The sequence below is a fragment of the Athalia rosae genome, chromosome 4 (assembly GCF_917208135.1).
Source record: "Athalia rosae chromosome 4, iyAthRosa1.1, whole genome shotgun sequence".
NCBI lineage: Eukaryota > Metazoa > Arthropoda > Insecta > Hymenoptera > Athaliidae > Athalia > Athalia rosae.
The window spans coordinates 17,475,612-17,501,308 of NC_064029.1; the positions used below are offsets into that span (position 1 = coordinate 17,475,612).

A 25,697-nucleotide genomic window follows, 5' to 3' on the forward strand; every position below is an offset into this window, starting at 1 on the left:
ATCGCGCGAAAAATTAGCAAAGATTATAGTCTTTGGTGTTTTTTGACCCCGAAATCTGCAAAAATCGCGCGAAAAATGAGCAAAGACTATAGTCTTTGGTGTTTTTTGACTCCGAAATCTGCGAAAATCGCGCGAAAAATGAGCAAAGACTATAGTCTTTGGTGTTTTTCGACCCCGAAATTTGCCAAAATCGCTTGAAAAATGAGCAAAGACTATAGTCTTTGGTGTTTTCTGACCCCGAAATCTGCCAAAATCGCGCGAAAAATGAGCAAAGACTATAGTCTTTGGTGTTTTTCGACCCCGAAATCTGCCAAAATCGCGCGAAAAATGAGCAAAGACTATAGTCTTTGGTGTTTTTTGACCCCTAAATCTTTCAAAATTGCTCATAAAATGAGCAAAGTTCATAGTCCTCGGTGCCTGTTAACACATAAACACGCGAAGGTTTTACTTAATGCTCTACTATCAATCCCTGTGCAGCGTATTTCTCATTCATCGCCTTGATAATTCTTGGTCATTCTGGAACGTTTCGCAGTCGCCACCTATTATCAGATATTAGTTTCAAATCAACGAGATACATGCAATGGTATAGAAGGTCCCTTGGTTTATGAGTATACGACATGTCGATATCTCAGGTTTCTTTTTTGACGCTTTGATATGCTTTCAGCGTTGACTGGTCATTGGGATCTTTGGTGAACGCTCGTACACATGGTTTACACCGTTGATTCGTTACAATTTTCCTGAAAAGTAAATTGAATCACAAACTTGGGCTTAGCAGAATACACACTTCAATCATGGCTAAAGTGGGTGAGTCTGCTCCAAATTCAGATCAATCCGAAAATGATGAGCAAGAAGAAATGATAGAAACTCAAAATAAAAGGAAGTCCTCACAACCCGAACTAGAGGAGGATGAGGTTAAATACAACATCAAATTCACTGTTCCTATGAGAAAGAAACTTCGAAACGATTACGATCCAGAGGAAGAAGCTAGGTAATTCAAAAAACACGATCAAATTTTTACGACAAGTTCGATACCTCTAATCCAATTCCTAGGCTGGAACGACTTGTCTTCGGTGATCACGCTGACGTTCTCAATAATCTACTGCAAGATGATGATGACAATGGAGACTCCGAGTCTAAGTTACATTCCACCGCTCATCTTCTTCCTGATACTACTACTTCAGAAACAGATACACTCCATACCTATCATATTAGTAATGAGAATGGAGATGAAGTTTCAACAGATAAGTCAGATCCAGAGGATGAGGTAGAAGGAACAGAGTCTGACTCAGGAGTTGAAGAAGAAGATATAAAAAATGGAAGGCAGCCTGCTTGGATTGACGATGATGACGCAGAGAACTGTTCGTGAGTGATTGTTAGAATTTTTCTGGTATTAACTTCGTACAAAAGTTCTAAATATGATCGATATTATCTTCAGCGTGCAAAAAGCTCTGCACTTACAGCATCGTAAACTTCCAGTACCAGCTGCTGAAAACACTTATAAGGAATTGCTCATAAATAAGTACCAACAATTAGTTGGCACCCCAAAATGGGCCGAACTTGATAGAAAAAAAGATTTTGGTTCAGAAGAAGAGTCTGATGATGAAGTGTTAAGAGTATGACAATAAAATTAGCCACAAGTTCATCATTAACGATTGAAGATTGAAATGGAGTTATGTATTGCATTTTTATATTACTCCTTTACAGCATAGCAGCCATTTGATAACTCCAAAGGTTAAAAATTTAGCCCCTGGGACCATTGAGCTGAAAGCTTTAAAAAATATAAATCATGAAACTCGGACAGAAGGACCTGTTGTAACAAATCTACAATTTCATCCAACATCTACGGTTGCTCTAGTCGCCGGGCTGTCTGGAGTTCTTTCCATTTTTCAAGTGAGTTGTGGCAATCTCTCTGTTCCCTAAATATTCTGCTATTTCAACTTGATAATGGCGTAAATTTTCCTTCCAGATCGATGGCCGAACAAATACAAAATTGCACAGCATGCAGTATCATAGGTTTCCAATCAATACGGCCAGATTCACAAAAAAGGGATCGGAGATTGTGGTTGGTTCAGGACGGCATGCTTATTGTCATGCCTATGATCTTCTGGCTGGAAAAACTCACCGAATACCGCTACCACATGGAATGACCAACATGAAGGTTCGTATTGATAAGGTACTTTTTGTAGGTGGCATCAATTTTTAACAATAATAAATCTCACCTCTCACAGAAGTTCGAATTATCACCCGACGAAAAATTTATTGCGGTTTGTGGAAGGATGGGCGTTGTATACGTCCTGTCTAGTAAAACCAAAGAACTCGTGAGCACTATGAAAATGAATGACCAATGTACCGCATTAGCATTCTCCCCAGATAGCACGAAATTATTTACACACGGTGGTCAGTACTACATATTGCTTTGGAATTATATTTCGCTGGATTTTTCAAATTCACTTACGAGCATTTTTTTTCATTTCTAGAGGGAGGCGAGATGTATGTGTGGGATTTGAGAGAACGAACTTGTATGCACCGAGCAATAGATGACGGCTGCTTAGCTGGATCAACTATTACGGTGTCACCCAGCGGACAGTATTTGGCAACTGGAAGTAAACAAGGTGTTGTAAATGTCTATGACATGGGCACTGTCCTAGAGAAGAGAAGTCCAACACCAATTAAAATAGTTCTCAACCTTGTCACATCTATAACGAGTTTGCGATTTAATCCAAGTTCAGAAATCTTATCTATGGCATCAGATGACGCTGATAATGCATTTAAAATGATGCATTTTCCATCAGCCACAATATTTTCTAATTTCCCTTCCTTTAACACAAGATTAAAGAACCCCATAGCTGTAGATTTTTCTCCTAGCAGTGGATATCTGGGGATTACAAACAACAAAGGTAGCGCGTATTTGTACAGACTTAAACACTACGGGAACTATTAAATATCAAGACACTCTCGGGTATTGTGACATGAATAATTGTAACATTTTTGTGCAGAATAAATCATATTACTCAAGATTCTATGGTTCCATCAAACATTTTTACATTTTTAACCGACTCGAGTATTCAGAATCGACTATCACAACTCCTACAAAATATATCTCGAATACCCTGTAGTACAGAGAAGAGAATTAAGAAGCAAACTACGAGCCAGTTAAAGTTTATTGCTTTTTTTGACGGCGACATAGAGTTCATCCGGTTTAAGTATATATAAGTATCGAGTTATGTTATGTTATGTTTATATCAAATGCTATACTCGCTTATCGGTTCGGATTATGCATATGTATTCATCTAGAATTGAAGTCACTGTGAATAATTTTACGAACATAATTATTAGTATAACTTAGTATTTATGATTTTGGCATAAAATTATCAGACAACCTAGTTGAATATCACGGAAATGGTTGATATTTACATTGGCCCATGTATAGAAATTAGGTTTGAACATCATCAATAGTCGTTGAACAGCAGAAAAATTGTAGTCAGTGTGAATCGAATCAGGTGTATCTGATCATTTACGAACGTAGGCAATGTATTATCAAACATTACCGAAACTTCAATCATGGCTTTTCACAGAGCTATACGCGCCGAAACTTAATTTCATTTAATATACATATAAGATGAAAACTAATACCTAGTATGTAATTATCTTACACTTGAGTAGATTCAAACTTCATCATCATAATAACTTACACTATTTTTACAAGTTCTAATCTATGTACGATTACATATCGTTTCGGGAAAAAAACTATAAGCTAGCATTTGGTATGAATTCGTCCTCAAAATCGGAGGTGTTTCTTGTGAATTCGCAAAATATGTTTGATTCTTCTTCAAATACTTGTCACGCCCTTGGACCGCTGTCCGTTTTCAAATCTGTCTACTATTTTCATAACATACTATAATGTTTGATTGGTTTACGCCAAGGAAAAATAGTTATTACGCAAACATCAAGATTGTAATAATGTAATACTTCATCAATAAACTATTCTCTACCTTTTTTGGACTTTGATTTCACAACTTTGAGTTCTCTCTCTGATTCTTCAGTTGACGAATTTTCCATATCCAATTCTTCACTCCCAGGATTCTTTTGGTGAATCGGAGTGAGGAACACTAGCTATTGGTCCCCTGCCGATGCTGAAAGCGCGTTTGCGTCTCCGCTGCTACTTTCAACTATCAACATGACAGTCTCTGCTGCTCCCCTCACACATTCAACTTGATGACCTGCCCAATCTTTACGCTGACAGAATGTAGAACAATAAGGCGTGCGTCTACATAGTGAACACTCAGCATACGCTTGACGGCTGCAGTTCGCGCACTAGACGATACAAAAAACCATTCATCGTTTTTTTGTATCCTGGACATAGGTAGTATGAATATGACAAAAAATGACGCAAGGACTCACCTTTTTATTCTGTGTATCCGAAGCTGGTTGTAGATCAACAGTTTCTATGACCTCGCCCCTAGCATTGAGCTGTGCAGCAAGGGCTTGCTCTCTCCTTTGTTGTCTACTAAGTTCTTTGGCATCTGCTAAAGTCTGCCTGAATTCGTATGCGAGTTTAAGCATCTTGTTTGACATTTCATCTAATTTCTTGAAGACATCGTCGCTTTGACCATTTTCTAATTGGTGAACGCTTTGGACAACTGTTTCTTGCTCCTGTGGCTGTTGGACGACCAATCCTTCGGCAGATACAAATTGAGGCCAACTTTCTTTATCTGGAACGACTACCTCGTTGTCACTTTCGTCATTGTTACTGCCGTCTCGTGAATTGTCATTCTTGAGTTTACGTATCGGAGTTTCACCATCAGACGTTTCTCTTGTTCTTCTTCTGCGCTTGTAGGGAGTGAACAATCGTACTGGGCCAGTCTGTGGCATAGAATTGAAAACATACACTTATTTTTAATCATAATCAGCAAAACCAATACAATACATAAGTGAATGGCTAGAAATAATAAGCCCAGCAATCTAGACAAAACGCTATACATGACTTACTCTATAGACAAAATAAAAATGAAACACTCACAGCGCTATCATCATCGCAACATGCAGCACAGGTGCAGGATGTAGCATGTGGTTTCAATATCTGTTCATCTATCAGGGTCTGCAGGCTCCTTCCACCAAATCTGATGCTACGTTTCCAGTCTTTACTAGATGCTCTGCCACAAAGTGCTTCAAACTCGCTGGGTGTGTACCAATCTTGAGCTAGTTTGATGCATCTTCCTCTTCCCCCTGACCCGAACCGGCTTTTATGAAGCTCCGCATTTGTATTCTTGCATCTCACTGGGAGAACAGCCATATTGGCTGACTCTGACCAACTGCATATTGGCTGAGAATTTGCAGTCGTTACGTGAATTTGGTCGCCATCATTATCATCTGCGCTGTTCTGAATAACTATATGCGTTGCTTTTAGCTCCCCATTCCAGCGCAAGGGATCGCTATCCTTGTCATGACGGGGTTCGCAGATAAATCCATTGTCCACACATAGCATTTGTTTGAATTGACCAGAGCCTGGTAGCTGGAAGTCAACCATTGGCTAAGTTAACAGACGAGATGAAAATCCAAATTTATCCTGTTGCTTATCGGAAGTATGTACATATAATTTATATAGTTACAGGGTATTATATAGTTATTGGTAACTTTTTTCCAGACACAACAAAAGTACTGGTTGCAGTGAATGGTAGTAAAATAGATAGGTCAGCAAAGAGTAGGTAGACACAAAAAAGAAAAAAAAAAACATCAACCAATATTCGGGAAAAGGGGTAGAAAATTCATGAAGAAAGATCATTGGGAATGGGTATACCTGCAGCTGGTCGGAGGTAATGACGTTAAAGGTGGTTCCATTGCTGGAATTAGCGACGCCGATGATGGAGCCAACGGGTAGAGAAACTGGAACGCCGACTCCAGGAACAGATGTAACATTAGCGGTGACAGCGACAGGATGGGCTTCGTGTTCGCCCGTCAGGGTAGAAGACTCCTCGGTTTCGCTCGTCAACGGTTCGGACATGTCCGGTAATACAGCGACACTTTCCGATGTTTGATTCTCCTCCATTTCGGCTGTCCTCGTCGTTCAATGGCGCCAATAATTTCGTTCTGGACCCTTCACAGTTCAATTGACACGTGATATTGTTATTATATCACTTTAAGATCTGAGAATACGAGGTTATCAAAATACGCCCTGTACCTAGGAGAAACAATTTTTCTATAAACCCGGAGGCCATGTAATACTATTTTAGTTGGGGCTGAAACGAATAGATGTCAGAACATCGACCATCGACTAGCTCATTCGTTAGTTATTTTACTCGCTGTACGCAGGGCCAAAGGCATCTTGGGTAATATACGCAATATGCGCTAAGCGGGCTAGGCTCGAAACCCTGAATATGTCTTTTTTCAGCAATCTGAACTACAACAAAATTGTTGGGTTCGATTTTAATACATTCATTCATCTATGTTCCATAATGTATTCACTTATCGAATAATAAAGACTTGTAGATGAAATTTATTAGCGGGTTGTATCTGTTGTACCGATGTAGCTGGATCAGTTGCTCATGTCTAAAGAAGGTTTCCTTTTTACCCGTCTGTCTCTTATTTAGCTAGTTGTGGCTACCTGATTTAAAGAAAATTAATTTCATCTTTAATATATGATTCAAAAAACGAGCTACTCACAATCGAAAATTATAGATCTGAATGATTTTGACGAACAAAAATCAATGAACAGCGTCAATGAGCTTTTTCAGGTAATGAAAAGATAGGATGGAAAAAACTACCCTCTTCAAATGGTCGCACCCCATGTTACAGTCGGTAGAATAATAATTCACTTACCGACAAATTCTATTACCAAACGTTGAAAATAAAGCGATTACAAATAACGATGGAAGATAATAAAAAAAATTTGGTCAGCAAAATCTCAAAGCGAAATCTAATTTGTCGAAAATATGGTTGCATATTGCAGTTACAATTTGATGAAGAAATTTGAAGTTGGAGGAAAAAAATTCAGAGTAATGATTTGCTTTGTGATATTGCTAAGTAGACATTCCTCTTATTCCTGTTAAGGTTTAACGTGTATTCAACAATGCCGCTCAACGATATCTATTCTTCAGGAGCGCAGTGTATGTACACATAATCTTGGTAAAGTTCTCCTTGATTTATCGCTGGTTTCGTGATAGGGTAGGGTGTTCTCTCTTCTCTCCATACCGTACATTACACATAGTGTAGATATGTAACTTTCAAACACAAACACACGGTGATGGGGTAGGTCGGTAGGTAGGCGATCATGAGGTATTTTCTCGTTTTATAACTAAAATGCATATTCATTGCTTAATTATAAAATTTTCCTCAGTTATATTCTTAAAATCTGTTAAAATATGTAAATTGAGGTGGATTTTTTCGCTGATCGCACGATGGGATATATTTCTTTATCATATAAAATCATGCTCGACGAGCTAGACTGTTGTATTTTATTTTTACACGTGAAAACTCCGTCTATCATATCTCCTGTGATATTTGAAATTCAGTCGAAAAAATCGTAAGAAAAAAAAAAAACAATTTCGAAAAATAAAATGAACAAAACTGGTCAAACACCCTTTAGGTTTGTTAGAACCAAAAACGCGTTCTATAACAAAGAAATTTTCTGATAGAAAATTATTCTTGAGGGTTTTATTTCCACAGGGAACTGAACCGATCATCAGAGTAAGAGGTATATGTATAAACTAATAAACGTTGAAATGTACAAAGCTTTGAGTAACGGTTATTTTTTTTTTGTTACAATCGCTATGTTTATAAATCGTGTGAACGGACCGTACTGCAAAGGTTTTTCCTGGAGTCCGCGGATAATGATGTTATTTAGAAGCTCTCGAAACTTCTATACTGTTGGAATAATAATGAATCGTACAACACATTTATCTGTGGATGTTGAATAGTGATTTGTATTAAACGAATAAATATATTCCTTTTAAAGGAGAGACCCACAAATTGAATTCTAAATGGAATCATGAACTGCGCCTTCCTCGAAAACAATTTCTGAATTAATGCCGTTTTAACAGCATCGATGTGATTTACGAAGTTCAAATTATCGATAAAACACTTTACCGATGCATGCGTAACGGAACAATATGCGTTAAATCAAAATCCCAACAATAATTATTATCGATTCGGAATTATTAACCCCCTGCACCGAGACTAGAGATGGAATTGTGTATGATAAATCTGTCATTATCCTGCACACAGTAACTCTATACCGTTAGAGATAGATATAAGTTACATCTATATGTAAATCGCGTTCTGCCATGTGAGATCCTGTGAGAGATATAAGTTCGATGTATAATAAAAGAGAACGAACACGTCCAAAGTTTCCTGGATGTTTGTTTAAAAATGCAATCAAAATTGTCCTCACATGGGAGGAATAAATAGAGGTGCAGGGGGTGTTATTTTTTCCCTGCGTTCTCGTGATTTTATTCATTTAATTTTTTTTATTCCATTTTTTTATTTCTATACATACCTACGTGTATTTTTTCTTTTTTTTTTTTTTTTTTCTCCCATCCCAACCGTTGAGAAAGTGCGAAAAAAGACTGTAGATAACGTCATACATTTAAAATGGTATCCCGTTTTAGCACGCGCTCTATAAGTATACAGTCTGCAAACGTTTCGCAGCAACTGCTGTTGCGAAAATTGTACAGCTCCTTCCTTCCTATATGTATACATGTTCCTTCCTTTCCGCGTGGAGAGCACCTTATCCCCGTATCAAGCAAGTGGTTTTTTTTTCCGCCTCTTCTTTTTCCTCCCTGCATTTTTTGCTAGCCAATATAACCCTCTCCTATTCTGCAACACCCTCCAGTACCATACCCACCCCCGGTGAACTAATTAGTTGTTAACGACTTTTCTATCAGAAAGCTCATTCTACTTTGAAACTTTCTCGGATTGCTTGTGCCGTATAAACTGTCTGCTTCCTAACTAAAACGAACGACCTAAGACTCTCGGAAAACTCTCGGTTAAAAAATATATCCCATGCAACGCACTGTCCTTAAGATCTCCCTCCGTTTCTTCTCTTTGTTTTTTTTTTTAAATATTATTATCATATCAATCAAGGGTTCTACTTTATTATTTTTTTATCCGATCATCAAAGTCACATATCGAACTGGGGGTTGAGAGATATCGGATCGTTGGATAATTTTATCGATGGTACGTTATCATCTATAGCGAATCCGAGCCTTACAGAATGCGGAAACGCGATTATCCCCGCGTGGACCAAAAGCAAGAGCAAAAAAAAATGAAGAAAGAACTAGAGAAATGATAGAATGGCGACAGAAAATAAAATTTTTATACGAAACAAGGTTACTGGTTCATGGCTTATACCTATATACGTCAATATCCGGAAGGATCGTTCGGATATCTTAAACCAATCGTGGTTCCGATACAACGAAAAGCCAAAAGGCATGGGGGACGGGGGTTGGAGGTGGTTATAACATAATTATCCCTATGGCGAACGAAAGTTGAGCAGAGGACTATATATAGGTGTGTGTGTGTGTGTACAAGGTATATGATTTATACGAACGAGTAGACATATAGGTGGGTATCATCCCGATGTGAACGAGCGTACGTATATATACATATATATCCTTCGCCCTTCGAGAAACTCGCTCTTTGTAGGGAAGGAACGACGAACGAACGAACGAACCTATACCGCGTGTCTAGAGAGTACCTATATCTCTGCAACGCTCTCCCGTTTCTATTCTCTATCAATACCATCGTAATCTACTTCGCAGCAAATAGTGCTCGCGATCCCCAGACAATGGTTCTTCGGTATATACATATATTCCTCTCGTTCAACTCTCTCTCTCTCTCTCTCTCTTTCTCTCTCCCTCTCTCTTTTCGTGTACATTTATGTATCTGAACACGGGTATAATACCGTCATATCATAGCGATACCGCGTACCTCATCCCTAAAAAAAAATTCGAAGAAAAAACTATTAAAATACATAGGACAGATTTGCATATAATTTCTGAGACATGCACCGTGCAAAAGAAACGTTACACATATGAATTGATACAATGATTTCGATTGATTCTCGTGTTCGATAAACGGGGCTGATTTTTTTCTTCACGAGAAGCACGGTGGTACCTCCTTCGAATAATCGGTACCTATACATAACCGGTGGTCCATGGTTCATGGATATAGCGAATTTCCGAAGGAATTGCAGGGCGTCTATCTCATCCCCAGGGTTACGCGCGTACGGGTATGTATATGTACGTGTAATAACCATAGCGTAATAATACCTACTACCGGGTTAATCGACTACCGAGCTAATCATAGGATCCGAGTAATATAAGTGTAGTCAGTGTATATATATAACTCGTAGAGGGTAATCGCGTACGTTTGGAACAAGGAGCGCGTGTTATACGCGCGGAATACCCTCCACTCGACAAAGAGACAAAGGGGGCGAAGAACGTCCCTGTGTATGCGAGGAGAATCGAAGTTAATATAATACCGAGTGAAAACGCATACCGGATCTTGCTCCTGATCCTGATTTCATTGTACATATATACTTTCGATCTCCCGCAAATATTCTGTACACATAGGTGTACGGGTGATGTATGTATAAACGCGTTTTCGCGAGGCGATAATATCGCAAAACTTTCTTTATTTTTTAATCCTTTCGTTTATCGTCGTTCCTGTCCTGACTATCGTTGAACCACCACCCTCGCCACCCTGCGCCCCATGTCGCTATGTACGGAGCAGCATAATGCACATTGATTCAAATTCACCCTTTACTCGGCAAAAAAAAATCTTCGGAATTCGATTTACTTCATTAATCATTACGTGCTGTACGTACAACGCGACGTTTCCGAGGATTGTTCGTGTACAAGGATAAGAATCCTTCGAGGAATTTCGTGTCTTAACTTTTAATCTCAAAAGCGAAAATTAATAACCATACCGTTTCGTTGCTACTACCTACTAAGATTATTATTATGAAAATTGCAATTATTTTTTTTTCTCCAGGTAACAATATCTGCAGGGGCGATGAAATATGAATTTCATTAGAGAATAATCGTTGCTGAGATATTATTAACGGGAATTTTTCATTCGTTATTATCTGCAGTTTCCGTTCGTGGCTTGTTACGTCATAGGTTGGTGTGTGAAATTCTCCACCTTTTTCACGTCGCGGTGGAATTTAGAGAAACGACGAATTACGCGGCGATAGATATACGTTACATGTACGACCTGTAAAACTTTCTGATAAATTCACGCCTTCATTGTACGCATCTCAAGGTGAATTTATTCAAGTCCATACCGAGTTGCCTGTGCGGTAGTTTTGCCGTAACTATTTTCCGGTTAAATCGTAGGATGGGAATGTGCTGTACGCACTGCGGCGAAGAATTTTGGGAAACGGAAAACGAGGAGTTCGTTAAAACGGTCATGGTTTTTGGGGAAGTCCCTTTCGAGCGATTTGTTTGACAGCCATGTTTATTCCCGGTTATACTAGCTACTCACATCCGTTTCATTATTCGAGTATCTCGTAAGAGAAACGTGTCCAATTATTTGCGACACAAATCTATCCTCCGTATAGAATTAAATGTAACTTGCGCTCATCGAATTTGGCATTGGGTTTAAAATCTACCTTTCGTCTTTCTCGTTTCCTTCTTGTTTTTTTTTTTTTTGCGTTAAAGCATCAGATGGACATACGATTTACGGTTGAAGGAGGGGGGGGGGGGGGTGGGAAATACATTTTCATTTCCCATATGGAATCGCGAATAAAATCCTTATTTTCTCGTTTCGTATACGGGGTCCTGCAGCGAGGGAAAGGGCGTAACTGAGGACGTTCCCTGGAGGACATTAAGCCACCGCAAACCCGGGTAAATTACTCGCACTTGCGAACTAAATGCATAAAATAGCTATACAGAGTAGACCCGAGAAACACCCGTTGGGTTTTCCCCCTTAGGTATAGTGGCCTCGATTTTCTCCCTGGAAAACCTTTACACCTCCTACCAGACCGGAGCTAGCTCCCGCGCAAGCTACACACACACACAAACACACAGAGGGGGCATTCAGCTCCACCGAAAATTGTCGCTTAAACTGCAAGCAAGAAGGTCAGCGATGACCGACGATCCGTAAGAGCCGATAGCACTTGAAAATTTCTGCGATCACATCTATCCGAGCAATTGCATGTATACAATCATAGGGCATGATGAAGATTCGGAGTAACTTAAACTGAATTTAACGGCGATTATGATTTGGGAATTTTTTTTTTTCAATGTCAACTTTCAGAGTCAAGTTTACAGTAACGTTACCGTAAAGGTAGGTAACATCGTTTTTCTGTGGCGATGAATAATTTTATTGAAAAAAAAATTTTGCGACTCGATTCACGTTTTTTTTTTCGTCGTCGAGAATGCGTGAACTGATTTTCGAACGGTTTTCTAGGCTGCTACGATCCGTCTATTCTTATATATCTCTGCGAACTCCATCCCGCATCGCGCGGAGCTCAAAAGCGTTAATACGAGAATTTAGTAAAGTGGATTTCTGGGCCGTGCATATAGGCGAGTATGTACCGGGGCGGTACGTGCCTCTGGTCCCTTATCCGTCGTTTAATGCTTGACGAGCGCAAAGATGAGGGCGTGAGACAGGGCGATATTAGAGCACAATGCCGGATTTAATTAGGTGTCGTACGGGGGACGAGTAGTAGTGGTGTAGTAGCGGGTAGTAGTAGTAGGTAGCAGTAGTCCGGTTGTCTTCGGGGCGCTTCTCTCGCCTTTCCCTTACAAACCCACCCCCCTCCCTAAAACTGAGGGTTTCCTTTTGCTTTTGCGACGGGGACAATGCCGCGCCTCCCTTCAAAACTATCTCACTTTCCCTCCCCCGTTTCTCGCTCTCTCTCTTCGCGAACAAGGGAGGAAAGGACGCCGCGCGACAGGTATGTATACAGATGGGTACAATCCACACCCAATTAACTGTTACGGACGCGTTAACGCCTCACAATTTTACGCGCTCTCTACGCTCCCATAACGCGACTTGTACACGCTTCTGCTTTATTAACGCGTTTATCTTTGCCGCGGCGGATATAATTTGGTGGCGTGTACGGGGGTATTTCTACGTCGAATCCCCTGCAAGCCCGCGTTCAATTCGGCTCCTCAGATTTGACTGGTGACTGTTCGTTCGTTCCTATTTCGTTCGGAGTCGTATGGACGGGTAATGAGTCGGTAGAATTTGGAAGTTTCCTGAAGTTCGCCAACATTTTTTCCGTGTAATAGAATCCTCGGAGTTTCCAAACCGTTGCTATGGTCATAGGCGGGACAAACTCGTAAATAACATTCCATATTAACATTTCTGGTTTACTGTGAGATTAAAAACTGCGATCGTGCAACCTATTATGACGCGTACCTTTCTAGGTGAATAAATAAACCGGTTTAAATACGCTTGTAAATGTGACTATTTATTGCATTATTTTTTTTTTAACTACCAATCAGATAGCTTTGATCGTTTAGTCGGAATGATAAAAAAATTAATAAAATAAAATCACCGGCAATTCTAATAGGCACAGTGTAGTCGGTCTTTGCTACGCGAGTGGATCGAATTTCTTCATTTTTTCTCTTCTTTCAAGTTTCTGTTTCAACTTACAATACTAAAATTTAAATACATAATTAATTTTTCACGTTCAGGACATTTGAGGCAAAAATTCAAAGGGACTCGAATTCGATTGCTGAATACTTCGACCTTGGTAACTTCGGTTTGCCGGAGAACGAAAGCGACGCAAACGGTTACTAACTCGACATTTTTTTCTGCTGTCTGTTCGCCGATCGGTCGCAATTTTACACCTGATTTTATCGGTCACTAATCAACATGGTATCGAGCTATGAAAATTACCATCGAGAGGCCAAGGCTAAGGTGCCAATTTTAGTATGTGCATTGGCTATACCCGTTTCCGCAATTTATTGGATCGTCGGTTACTCGGAATTAGCACCTAACGTGAAACATATCAATGGTGAGCATTCGTTACGCCTATCTTATCTTGAATTGAATAAATATTTTTTTTTATCATAATTTGGTGATTAAAGATCGTCTGTACTTCGGTAGAGAACACTTTAGAAAAAATCACGACTAGCATTCAGGCTTGCCCATTCGATTAGAAGGTAAGAATTTTCAAAAATTCTATTTTCTTTTCCTTTCTCACAGGATGCTCACTCACTTCTTCGTGGAGATTGCCGATTACGTTGACAATCTTTGTCATACTATCCGTTTGGAGCGTGAAGGGAAAGGGTTTGGTCTCGAGCGGCATACTTTCCGGTAAATGAAAAAAAAAAAAAAAAAGAACAATTTTCGTCTAATAATTTCACCGATGCACGGATACGAAATGAAGTTATCTAATGTTTTAAAGGGTTGTTCGTTGGCATAATCACGAACTTGTCGAATTACGGTCACGGTGCTTGTTTGGTCGCATTTTTCTTCACCGCTTCAAAAGCTACTCACTTTAGATCGGAAAAAAAGAGAAAGTTGACTACGGAATATCGAGAAGGAGGTCAAAGATCTTGGAAACAAGTGTTGTGCAACGGAGGCATGGCCACTCAATTAGCTCTAGTTTATCTATTCGATGTTGGTTGCGGAGAACGTCCAATAGATTTTGACAGGGACTGCAAAAGTTCTTCGCTGTCTATCGGAATATTGGGTACGATGAGCGTCGAAATTTTCAATTTTTTCTCAAATATCTCGATCCACAAAATCGACTACATGGATCGAAGTGATTAATTGGGAAGCTAATTATTTTTTTTTCTCAATATTCAATGCCAGGTGCTCTCGCATGCTGCAACGGTGATACATGGGCCTCGCAAATCGGAACTGTACTTGGTGAAAAAGAGCCAATTTTGATAACGACCGGGAAAAAAGTTCCAAGAGGTGTTCTAAGTTTCGTTTAAAATGTCAAGTGGGAGACCGATAACCCTTCTACCTCTTGACTTTGAATAAAAGAATTTTATTTTGAGGTACAAACGGAGGTGTCACCGCGATCGGACTCGTAGTGTCGCTTATGGGAGGACTAGTCGTGGGAATATGCAATTACATCGCGATAGTGTGTACCGTAGACCCCGCAGCATTGCAAAACGCTAGACCTCAGTGGCCGATAATTGTCGCAGGTGGTTTCGCCGGTCTTCTAGGTAGCGTAATAGATTCAATTTTTGGAGCGACGTTGCAATACTCGGGTGAGTAAACGTATATTAAAAATCGTTAATTGTTTCTAAATAACGGATGAATGTAAGTCGAAGGATTTTTTTTCTTACAAAATCACGCAGGAATCGATGAGAACGGAAAAATTGTCGAAGGTCCGGGGAAAGGCGTGAAACACATAAGCGGAAAACAGATAATCGACGACCACAGCGTGAATCTTTTAGCGAGTGTAGTTACGGCTTGGGTACTTCCGAACTTATCTATGATATTTTGGCCATGAAATATGTTTTGGAAAATGCTGGAGACGGAATTTTCCACATCACGAAACCATGTTAATTTTTATCTACACTTGAACACATATTTTGGTTTTTGTAATAAAATTTATGCAAGATTGCGAAAAATAATGGTGATTAGTTTCTAATTTTTTCATTACCCTCGTACAGACGAGCCCGCGATTGACGCGGTGTTGGAACGTATCCACCCTTGCAAAGGGGGATGGGAAAGAATCTCTTGACTTAATACCTGAGGAGAGACAAGGGGCCCTTCAACGTATCTTAACGTTAAATACAAAGGTGTCATCTGCCTACACCGTTTCGAGGCTCAAGTTGAACCTTCCTTTAAACTTTGGTCCATTGTTATTTTCTCTGTGTGACGCTATTGAAATATGAATTTATTAGTGTATTTTCGCGAATGATATTATTCAATATGGCGGTCGCGTATACTTCGTACACTCGCACCCCCCAGTTTCACCGCAATACCGAAACCGCTAATTGTACCGATGAATCCTCGGCAAAGCTGTTACATTTTTACACCCCGTATGGAGCGTTGCGTGCCAAAATCTGAAAAATCTCCCACACGTTCGATCGAAAAGTTGAGCTTCAAAAATGCCCAGTGGGCGGTGAAAAAATAAATAAAATAACACAAGAACGAATCACCCAGTGACTACTCGCGACTTTTTCAATACCTGTTTGTACGTGAAGGATCGAGATATGGCAAAAACTAGCCATCCGTTCGATGCCGGTTTTGCTGATGTTGCTAGCAGTTTGTGCTCGTAACATCTGGTCCTTGATGCAATTTGCCAATGAAATGCAGGATTCACTGGGCTGCGAGTGACCATTACGACCACTGAGAATTACGATCGGAAACTCAATCTCCGCGAACCTACCAGCTGCGGGTCGGCCGTACCCTACGAGGTTCAGTTTTGATGTGATTCGCGAATATCGAAATCCAGTTAATAATGAATGCACGTTAATTATCATAACTTCCATCGACGTAAATATGCTACACACACGGACATGTATAGAACGCACACGTAACTATCTGAAAATCACGCTTCTATGCAGCTTCGTGAACTCTCCAACTAACGATATGTTATAAATCATACGCGAATGCAGCCACGAATCGAACGACTCGCAAAATGTTTAAAAAATTCGCCTTCGGAATTTATATTTTCAGTCACTTAACTGAGATTGAATCGAATATTAAATATTTCACGATTTCGCGTGGATGAAATTTTACCAAACTCATTTCCGAACGAACGAAAATGATTTTCATAAAATGTAAAGTTCGGCGTGACACGCGTTGATGCGTTACAGCGCAGAGTAAGCAACAGCAGCATAGAAAGTCGGCGTGCATTTAATACATTTCGGTTAATGCTATCTCCGAGAGGATCTCTTCCATCTAATTAAGCGAATGAATGCGCAAACGGAAAAAAAAATTAAAAACGACCAAAAAAAAAAACGAAAAAAGAAAAAACTCACCGAGAATGAGAAAAGAAGTAGGAAATTTGAAAGGAACCTCTCGACCGTGGTCGCTCTTCGCTCTCATTTTTTCTCCTTTTTCGTTTTTTTTTCATTCCCCTTTTTCCATCTCTCTTTCTCTCTACTTATCTTTCTCCACTCCCTCCCGCCCCTCGAAGTCTCCCTACTTTTCTGAGCTCCTATCTTCCAACTCCTGTCAGATCCCCAACGGATGAAAGGGTTTCCCCGGCCGGTTCCAACCTCCAGAAACCTCACCCCTGTATATACCTAATACCCCGCCTTCCCCCTCAGCCTCTTCACAAAAACGAGTCTATATAACATGTATAATTTCAAGAGATTTTGCATTCTGGAGGAGCTTACATTCATTCTACTTTACTTAATTATGGTCCCCATCGGGAAGAAAGGACCTTTGAAGATTCGTACATTAACGAATCGATAATTTGATGATTAAATTCTCATCGTATAAATATCATTACGTCGGACGGGAAAAATAATATTCAAAGTAAATACATGGCGTATTTAAACAAATATTTACTTTGCCGAAACATTTCTATATGACTTCATACGACGAGTAGGTACCTCAAAGTAAGTATAATTAATATCAACCTTTTCAGGAGACGAGTCGGCGATCCGTAACGCCGGCTCTTGTTCGTAGTCTGAATAGATATAACGTAGTACCTACGTACTATACGACTGTAATAAATATACGATGGTTGTATGTTTCGCGTGGAAACATTTCGTCGTAAATGTCGTATCAGAAAAGGTCATCCGTAACATTAGAAATCACGTAAAACTGAACCCCTCCGGCGTTACACGAGGGTGACGGTGGTGCAGCTTCGATTATTCGCGTACTCGATTCGCATCAGGACTCGTAAGTTCTGACGAAAGCTCGAGCTGCAGAACGAAAGGAGGAAGGAAAATAGAAGAAGTGCGGAGCTCGAGGGAATCTTCTTCAACTACGCCGATTTATACCGTTTATGACAAACTCGAATGCGTTCCGCTTACCGTTTATCCGTTTTTTTTTTCCCCCAACCCCATTATTCATATTTTTTAAACCAGGATAAGAATATCGCTAAACGTTTTTACCTCGTGCGCACTATTCCCCGTGGAAATCGCCGACCGAGGAGAATAAGAATCAGAAGAGCGTAACAAGAAAAGATGAAGAAAACTCGATCTTCCAAATCCAAATTTTTATTTCGGACGAGGACTTTCATTAAAATGTACCTATATGTTGTCCAATATTGAGGAGGACCGCGTTTTTGGGCTACTCTTCGACAACCCCATTGAAAATTATAGTCCTTTAGGATATTACGGGCGAGTAACATATGGACGTGACTAATTACACGTACCATATGTTATACCGCGTCAGTTCGCGGACAAGTTCCAACGTTAATCCCTGTACATCAACGTATCCGCTAATCACCCCCCTTCCCCGTCACGTTAAAAAAAGAAATCATCGTTGACTTGATCCGGTATTTTTTCTTCCTCTCTTTCGGGTAGTTATGTAATGAATTACAACGATTGCATCGAGCAGTGATAATTAGTTATATACGACCGCGTGACGGGTATAACAAAGATGACGTGATCGTTGTATTGGGGGAATATGAACCGATGGGGATAAACACGTCGACAAAGAGATGGATAAATAGAGGTGGAGAAGAGAAACGGGTTGAAGGTACGGAGTCATCGTGCTTACCACAAAATCGACTAGTACGCTACGCGCGGTTTGTATGGATATAATATCTATTCGAACGCTATGCGTTTGTCATCGATCAACCCTATTTCCCAGCTGATTGGCTCTATGACGATGCCAATAACAACCGGGATGATTATCTCGGTATAGTCGAACGATAGTTTTGGTATGAGGTTTTGTTTGCCAGTTCTGTATCGGTGGTGATTGTCACATGCTATAAACCGATACAGATATAGAATATAAAATAGCTTCGGTCGGGGACGATACATCCGATCGAGTGGTCAAATTGAATTCGATTGCTTTTAATTCAATCTACTGATTGATATTAATGCGATCATTCGTTCCGTTTCCATCTTTTTTTTTGTTACACTAGTTACCGCATCCTCACTCTCCCTCGCGTATACCCGTACGTTGTTTTGCGATTTGATGAAAAAAAAAAGGAGAGAGAAAGAGACAAAAAGTAAAAAAAAAAAATACCACGGCATCAAATCAAATAAAACATATATATATATTTATATGAAATTTTATACAAACGATCACCTGTTGCTCTCCGGTATATAAGAAAGGAAAGAGAACGAAAACACGAATTTTTCGCTCGCTGTCAGAATTTTTTCAAATTAAATTTAATTACAGGTGAACGTTTTCGTGTAAAGTACGACATGGGTCCGATGTTGTGGTAGATCGGTCGGATTGAATAAAAAATAAGTTCCTCGAATACGCCTGTAAACCGATTAAAGAATATCATGGGCCACATTCGCTGTACACAGAGACGGGAGAAAAGTTCGCCGAATTTCTGCGTTCGGTAAGAAAGTGAGGAAACAAGAAATGTGAAAAACTAAGAAAAAAAAACTTAGGGGAAGAAAAAGTGATTTTGAGAGGTTCGCGTCACCGACAGCTGACAACGGGTAAAAAGGAGATTCTCAAGGTGACGCGTAAAAGCTTATCTCAACCCTGTAAATGTTCTGTTAGGCAATCGTGAAAATTGTCTGGAAATGCCGAAGCCAACCCGCTGGTTAAATCGACTTAATCAACGTCTTTGTGAGTCGAGGGTGTCTCTTCGGGCAGAAATTACGCCGTACGTTTCTTATTATTTGTTGATGAGCAGTGCAAACTTCTACCCCTTCTACGGCGACTCGACGGTTCCGTTTGTACGTTTCCCCTTCTTGATATATATTTTTTTTTTTTTCATTTTATTTCTTTTCATCGCTCCCTAACTTACACCGATTCAGAGAGCAGTGGCACACATATTTCTATCAACCACCACCGTCGTCGTTATCGCTCTCCACCAAAATTGACGTACTTGTTTTTTCCACAGGAATATCATTTTACTACAATCTATTTGACTGATGTTTCTATCTTCATTTATAAAAAAAAGTTTCGGGTTGTACTTCGCATTCCGTACTAGCGCGTACACACCGTGCGTTAGAGAGCGATCGCGTGTTTATCTGAAGAAACAATGCGGATCATTTTTCAAATCTCTACATATTCCAGCGCCCGGCCAAGGTTGCGCGCCTCTGGTACGCGAGAAAAATCTACAATATTTCAGCGCGATGTAGACGCTGTACCGTGAATAAAGTGAGTGCGAATAAGGTAAAGGATATGGAGCGTGGATTCGGTGGGATTTGATCCGAGGGGAAAGGAGAAATGGATTAAGCGGGTAGGGGAAGGTGGCCTGTGCGTGACGGCGGAGATGGATGTTTTGAGGGTTGGTCTGACCCGACAACGTTACCGACTACTACACAACACATTATGTATACTAAAGGGCGAAAAAAAATGCCGAAACACCCCCGATCGCCCAACGCCCAACCCTCGGAACACGATACCGCGAACAACGATTGCGGAAAAACTCTGCGAATCGAAGTTTGACGTAAATTTTTTTCTTTTCTCTTTCGTTCGTTAGAAAAATAATAAAATGCCCCATTCAATTTTTCCGCTCTTCGGTCGAGTCGTCTACGTTTCCGCGGGTGAAACTCCACACCCGTTCGCGAGTGCACGGGTCAAGTTCGGTAGTTGAGCAACTAGTTTACCGGCTAAGAAAGTAAGATAGGTTCAAATTTCTGGGGCTAGTGCAGCACGGAAACATTAGTAACGTTATAGGCATCGGTGGACCAACTGCTCCGGCGCACCGGGGTGGTACGTTAGAATTTCAGATAGAGTTGGCGTAGAAACTAATGTAGAAGCATTGTTAGGCAAATAGTTGAACGCGGTCCAAGGCAAAGTCGTGTAATTATACGACGTTCTAGAGGGGCAAACCTGGGGCCGGGCCATTACTCATACTTTTCTCAATTGTTCAGAATTCTAGAACTATAATAGTCGCGCCTAAGACGTTCGCGCTAAAGTTCGTCCGCTCTCCGATGTACAGCTGATAATAAATCAATCACCCGTGACTAAAAATAACGTAGGCAAGTGAGGCGCGCAAACCCGTATCGACCGTACAATAACGGCCGGTTATCGTCGTTCCAAAAATTAGCCGCAACACCGTTAATTTTCTTTCCTCCCATCTTTTTTTTTTTTTCCCCATCTCCCGCGCCATCGGAATCGAAAATCCCGATTTCTTCCCGCGAAACTGAATCGCGGACGACTGTGGCGGTTTTTAGAGCGGCCAACCGACGCGATTTTTAGCCACATTAAAACTCTTGCAGTTTTATTTATACACCCGTGCACGGAGCGTCTCGACAAAGCCGAGAGGAAGACCAATAACCGAGGAGAAGACGAAGACGAGGACGAAGACGGGGTCCGGTAATCAGGGGCGCCTCGCGGTAATCGCGTTAGCTAACCGGGCGAACTATCCCAGCATACTGATTAGTGATACGCGACCCGGAAATACACCGCTGGTCACGTACATCCCTCACGATATATCACTGCGCGAACGAACTCTACGTGTGTTTCGTCTATTCCCGCTTACAGCTCCCCCACCTCTCCTCTGATTTTTTTCCACCCCATTTTCCTCCTTTCGTTTATTCCTTTTCGATCCTTCCTGCTGACAATGGGAATCGGAACGATCGCTGCAGTTTCCAGGATCGAACGTCGCCGGTGCATTTTCCTCCTCTTCTCAAATTTTTCTTACTCTTTTTCTCCCGCTGCTGCCTTCTTTCCTTTCGGAAACGGGAGAACCGCTACGTCTCCGATGGTGTACATTATTAAGGGTTGTTTTACCGTCGACCGAGGTGACGCGCGACGAGATCCGATGCGGCGACGTTAAAGTCACGATGCAGAATAACGGTGACGGCGCGGGCGCCGTTATACCTATATCCGTGGAATATTTCTGTCATATTATGCGTTGCAGCAGGTGTGATCGCATAGGCGATCATGGATTAAAATCTGCACGAACCCCATCCGGTAACGTTGCAATAGTGAAATGATGATTAATAGCCCCCGTTTTCAGCGAAGCTCTAATTTACGCGTTATAATGTAAAAATCCGATATACGCTTATCCCACACCACGCGCACACCCCCCCCCCCGAATGTGATCCCCGTCGAACAGCGAGGTGCGGGGTACGAAAAATCCCCCAAAAAATCTCGTAACTTTTTATCATCTTCGTCGTCCTTATTTTTTTTTTTTTTTTTTGGGCAACGTAGGAATCCCGAAAATTCTCGAGTCGATTTTGTAAAATGAATATATATTACGAAACGTGGGTGTCGACGAGGAACGGAAAAAAAACCGAGAAACGAACAGAGACGACGCGATAATAAGTAAAAACAGATGGACGGGAAAATGTAATGGCGTACAAAGAAGCGGTGCGGCGGTGTACGATATTACATGCATAATGTCGCGCGTGCACCGCTTCTACCGTCGTACACCGAACAACGCGTCTCGTTTTCTCGTAAAGCCGACGGTATAACTTGCAGCAACGACATGAGGATAAACAGAACAGATTGAACCGAACGAGAGCTTGCGCGGCGGGGGAAATTCTTGCGCCCGTAGTTTTTCCAGCCAAAAATAGACGAAAGAATTTCCGCGGAAGCGAGCCGCCGCGACCGTCGTTTCGCTTGGCTTATTTTCCGACGCTAGATGATCGAAATAGTGAATGATAAATGAAAGTGGACGAAATAGAAAAGTTCTCGCTACGGGACGAAACCGAATGGGTACAATACGAGGGCGTTCCGAAGTCGAAGTGGTCTCTGCGCACACGTGGTGAGCGACCGGAATCAAGCCGATATTTCATCTTTTCGATCCACTCCCTTTCCCGTACTTATCATAGCTATTTCTCGCGCGACGTCCCGCACGTACGTTACCAAGGCATAAAAGGATAGCGGGAGGTTCCGCCGGTGTCGCGACAGGGAAGTAGACACCCCGCACCTACACCTCCGTACGCCCATTTCACTACCTCTATAATGCGGATGTGACGCTGCTCTGCGTCGCGACGGTGCGAAGCGTCGGATGAACAACTGTTGCATCACTTGCCGCTGAAGCCGCCCCTTTCTCCCCCGTACCTCCGTTGCGCCCTCAACGTTTAGTTCCGGTGTCTCTCTTTCTCCGTCGCTCCCAGCCCTCGACGGTATCTTCCGTCCCCCGGCGAACGAGGGTGAGTTAAGGCACGAGGGGGTAACGTCGACGTCGGCTTCGGGGCTCGGCGTTGATACTAGGGGATGATGCTCGAGGTGGCGTACGCGGGTGCCGAAGAACTGCGAGAAAAGGCGAGCGCCCTCGACGGTGTGTCGGGAGGTCCGACGTCGAGTCAGTCTGCGCCCGTTAGCCGTCGCGACGCCAGTGTAACCGTTGAAACGGAATCCGTCGTCGGTCACGAAGTACCGCGATATCACGAACACAACCGGCGATAGAGAAATTTCGGCGCGCGAGTTATCGGGGAATTCGAAACGTGGATGTTGCAACGCGTTTTTATGTCACGTTTTTATCAATCGAATTTTAAATACCGCACGGCGGATGTAGAACGGCGAGATCGTTACGGGTAGACGTCGTATACGTACGAGTGAAATCGCAACAAAAAAAAAAAAAAAAAAGATACGAGAAGAAAATATAACTGCGAACATTCGCCTAATTCATTGAACGCAATTTGAAATTGCGTTGAATCAAGTGTTGAAAGTTGACGATAAAAAATTGTACACATATATTTATTACACGTGATTTGACTTTTCGGAGACGATCCTACCGAGGGATTTAATCGGTGAGTAACACGACGATCGTTGACAAATTTATCTACGAAGATCGTAGTTTTTTTTCACTTTTCATTTTCTCTTCGAATGGAACAACCCCCGAATGTCACGTGGCTACATATATATCGCGCGCGATTATTTGTAAATGAAAACGATCGAAATATGAAAATCGATTGCGTATAAATATAAAATCGAACGTGTAGCGAATCGTCGGCAAAATCCTCGTTCGATTCCGATCCATGAATTTGAAAAAAAAAAGCGACAATTTTAGGGTAGAAATTAGGGAGATTCGTTCAGTGCGTGATTCTATGAACAGTGAAAAATCGATGTGTCACGGTTACATAAACGAAGAGGTAGTTAATTATTTATTTTTATATCCATCACGCACGCACGTGACAGTAGGTATAAACGAGCTGATATTATCTCATCCGATGGCCGTGCCCCTCGGTTCTGATAAAACTCAAGAATACCTTTTTGGAAAAATTCGAAAATGTCATGAGAGAATTAGAACGTCGCACAGGCTACGCTCCGAACCCCCGCACGAATGAGTCTGAAAATTACAGAACTGCGAACATTATTTTCACATAGACAACGCAAAGGAATCACACTAACGATGAGAAAATAATCTCTTAGATTGCTCGATAAAAGATTATTTGTCGAATTACTCAAAATATTGAAACGCAGCGAAGCGATCTTCGCTCAATAACGATCCGAAAGTCTCCAGTAGTACGAGTCAATCGTTGGGTCGGACAACGACGTGCGGTACGAGTTAGTACAGCGGAGTGTTGAGACAGTTACGTTAATTCGAAGATCGCATCGGTCTCCGAACAACTTGAGTTTCATCAAGTTCCGAACCGTCAAAGTTTACGTGTTACAGAAATATCGACATCCGCAACACGTTGATCCGAGTGTACAGGTGATTTTAGATTCGGAGGGCTGCGAACGAGCGTATAATATCGATCAAACGCAAATTCGTACGCACGCCAAAGTCCTGCTGAGATTAACGATATACACGAAAAATTCCGACGTTCAAAGATCGAATTTCGACTAAAAATGTTATCTTCACTTTTTCCAAAATTTAGTTTATCTTTTCGCTCGGCTCGTCCCAATGTTCCGCTCGGTCCCCACAGTTCATAATTAAACTCCTGGAGGACATGGAGTATTTTCTATTAACATTCCCGGCTAACCTAGAGTATATTACATGAAATGACCACCGCAATTGTGGCAGGTATGTGGCAACGAGTGGAAGAACGCAAGCTAACGTGGAGGTCACGGTTCAGTCTCTAAAGGTTTTCCCTGAAGAACCGAAGGAGGAATGGCGAGAGAATGCGGCGTGGGCAAAATTCAAAAAATTCACTACGACACGCCCACCCCCGATGAGTTTTTGGAAATTTCGACAAAATTAAAGATAGAAAAACAGAGAAAAAGAAAACAGAGCGAATAATAAAATCATCCAACAATATCTACGTCTAGTTATCCTAAGATTGAAGTGAGGTAGAAATTGAATCATGAGACAGGGACAATAATATAACGGTGATCAGTTTCTATTACCTTAGCGTGTACCGAGTTACTTTCGAGTTAATTGTGTTTAAATATTAGGACACGATTAAACTGAAGTTGAATGGTTGATTGCTCGAGATCGATATAAATATATAACTCGCATATCCCCGGGCTGATATTGTTCTTCCTGTACAACTTGAATTTAATAAAACCCCTCGTAGCAGCAAGTAGGTAGAAAAGTATAACCGCGAGCGAATCGGCTAACGATGTATGTCAAGTTAAGTAAAGTATGATATAAAGACTTCTCAAATATATCCACATAGGAATAGGTATCATTACACCAAAAATTTAACTTTTCTCGTAACAAGCTGCTCACCATGAACCAGACGCAAGCTCACCAGATTTCTCTCTCAACGTTTTTTATAATCTCCCCTCCCCCAAAAAAAGAGAACATTTCTAAGAAATTTTCTAAATAAATTCGTCGTATT

The 25,697-nt window shown here is 41.2% G+C and overlaps 4 protein-coding genes across 10 annotated transcripts in view; 3 read left to right on the forward strand and 1 right to left on the reverse strand.

Moving 5' to 3' along the window:
* Positions 1-660: 660 nt before the first annotated feature.
* On the forward strand, positions 661-3,017 carry LOC105688780 (U3 small nucleolar RNA-associated protein 18 homolog). The gene is made up of 7 exons (XM_012405319.3): positions 661-988; positions 1,051-1,362; positions 1,436-1,613; positions 1,705-1,890; positions 1,967-2,158; positions 2,229-2,397; positions 2,478-3,017. Exons 1-7 carry the CDS (start codon positions 792-794, stop codon positions 2,939-2,941), a joined length of 1,698 nt encoding a protein of 565 aa, XP_012260742.2. The 5' UTR covers positions 661-791; the 3' UTR covers positions 2,942-3,017.
* LOC105688781 (deformed epidermal autoregulatory factor 1) overlaps positions 2,986-25,697 on the reverse strand; it is a 76,270-nt gene continuing 53,558 nt past the window's right edge. The window contains exons 1-5 of one of the 4 annotated variants that reach the window (XM_020853909.2): positions 6,179-6,238; positions 5,798-6,094; positions 5,021-5,530; positions 4,402-4,863; positions 2,986-4,314 (exon numbers count right to left, since the gene is read on the reverse strand). In XM_020853909.2, coding sequence (XP_020709568.2) covers positions 4,114-4,314; positions 4,402-4,863; positions 5,021-5,530; positions 5,798-6,046 — 1,422 coding nt within the window. In that variant the 5' untranslated portion in view covers positions 6,047-6,094; positions 6,179-6,238 and the 3' untranslated portion in view covers positions 2,986-4,113. Of the gene's footprint in view, positions 4,315-4,401; positions 4,864-5,020; positions 5,531-5,797; positions 6,239-25,697 lie in introns of those variants that run through there. The other 3 variants (XM_048654847.1, XM_012405320.3, XM_012405321.3) reach the window with 3 other exon arrangements.
* On the forward strand, positions 13,356-15,545 carry LOC105688743 (transmembrane protein 19-like). 2 transcript variants are annotated; one of them, XM_048654854.1, is made up of 7 exons: positions 13,356-13,373; positions 13,644-13,966; positions 14,158-14,268; positions 14,360-14,647; positions 14,770-14,874; positions 14,961-15,176; positions 15,267-15,545. In XM_048654854.1, the coding sequence occupies exons 2-7, from the start codon at positions 13,825-13,827 to the stop codon at positions 15,419-15,421; spliced, it is 1,017 nt and encodes a 338-aa protein (XP_048510811.1). In that variant the 5' UTR covers positions 13,356-13,373; positions 13,644-13,824; the 3' UTR covers positions 15,422-15,545. The 2 variants fall into 2 exon arrangements, with proteins under 2 accessions (XP_048510811.1, XP_012260691.2); XM_012405268.2 differs by lacking the exon at positions 13,356-13,373 and having other exon boundaries at positions 13,508-13,966.
* Positions 23,256-25,697, forward strand: part of LOC105688785 — a 148,062-nt gene continuing 145,620 nt past the window's right edge. For 2 of the 3 annotated variants that reach the window (XM_048654848.1, XM_048654853.1), the window contains exon 1: positions 23,257-23,720. The gene's annotated coding sequence lies outside the window, so the exon portion shown is untranslated. Of the gene's footprint in view, positions 23,721-25,697 lie in introns of all 3 variants that reach the window. The other variant, XM_048654851.1, reaches the window with a different exon arrangement.

Bases quoted from the DNA above. Each gene is read 5' to 3' on its own strand.
- LOC105688780 (XM_012405319.3), top strand. From the start codon at position 792: ATGGCTAAAGTGGGTGAGTCTGCTCCAAATTCAGATCAATCCGAAAAT. The intron at 1,363-1,435 runs GTGAGTGATTGT...TATTATCTTCAG, and splicing joins GATGACGCAGAGAACTGTTC to CGTGCAAAAAGCTCTGCACT. The intron at 2,159-2,228 runs GTTCGTATTGAT...CACCTCTCACAG, and splicing joins ATGGAATGACCAACATGAAG to AAGTTCGAATTATCACCCGA.
- LOC105688743 (XM_048654854.1), top strand. From the start codon at position 13,825: ATGGTATCGAGCTATGAAAATTACCATCGAGAGGCCAAGGCTAAGGTG. The intron at 14,269-14,359 runs GTAAATGAAAAA...AATGTTTTAAAG, and splicing joins CTCGAGCGGCATACTTTCCG to GGTTGTTCGTTGGCATAATC. The intron at 15,177-15,266 runs GTGAGTAAACGT...AAAATCACGCAG, and splicing joins AGCGACGTTGCAATACTCGG to GAATCGATGAGAACGGAAAA.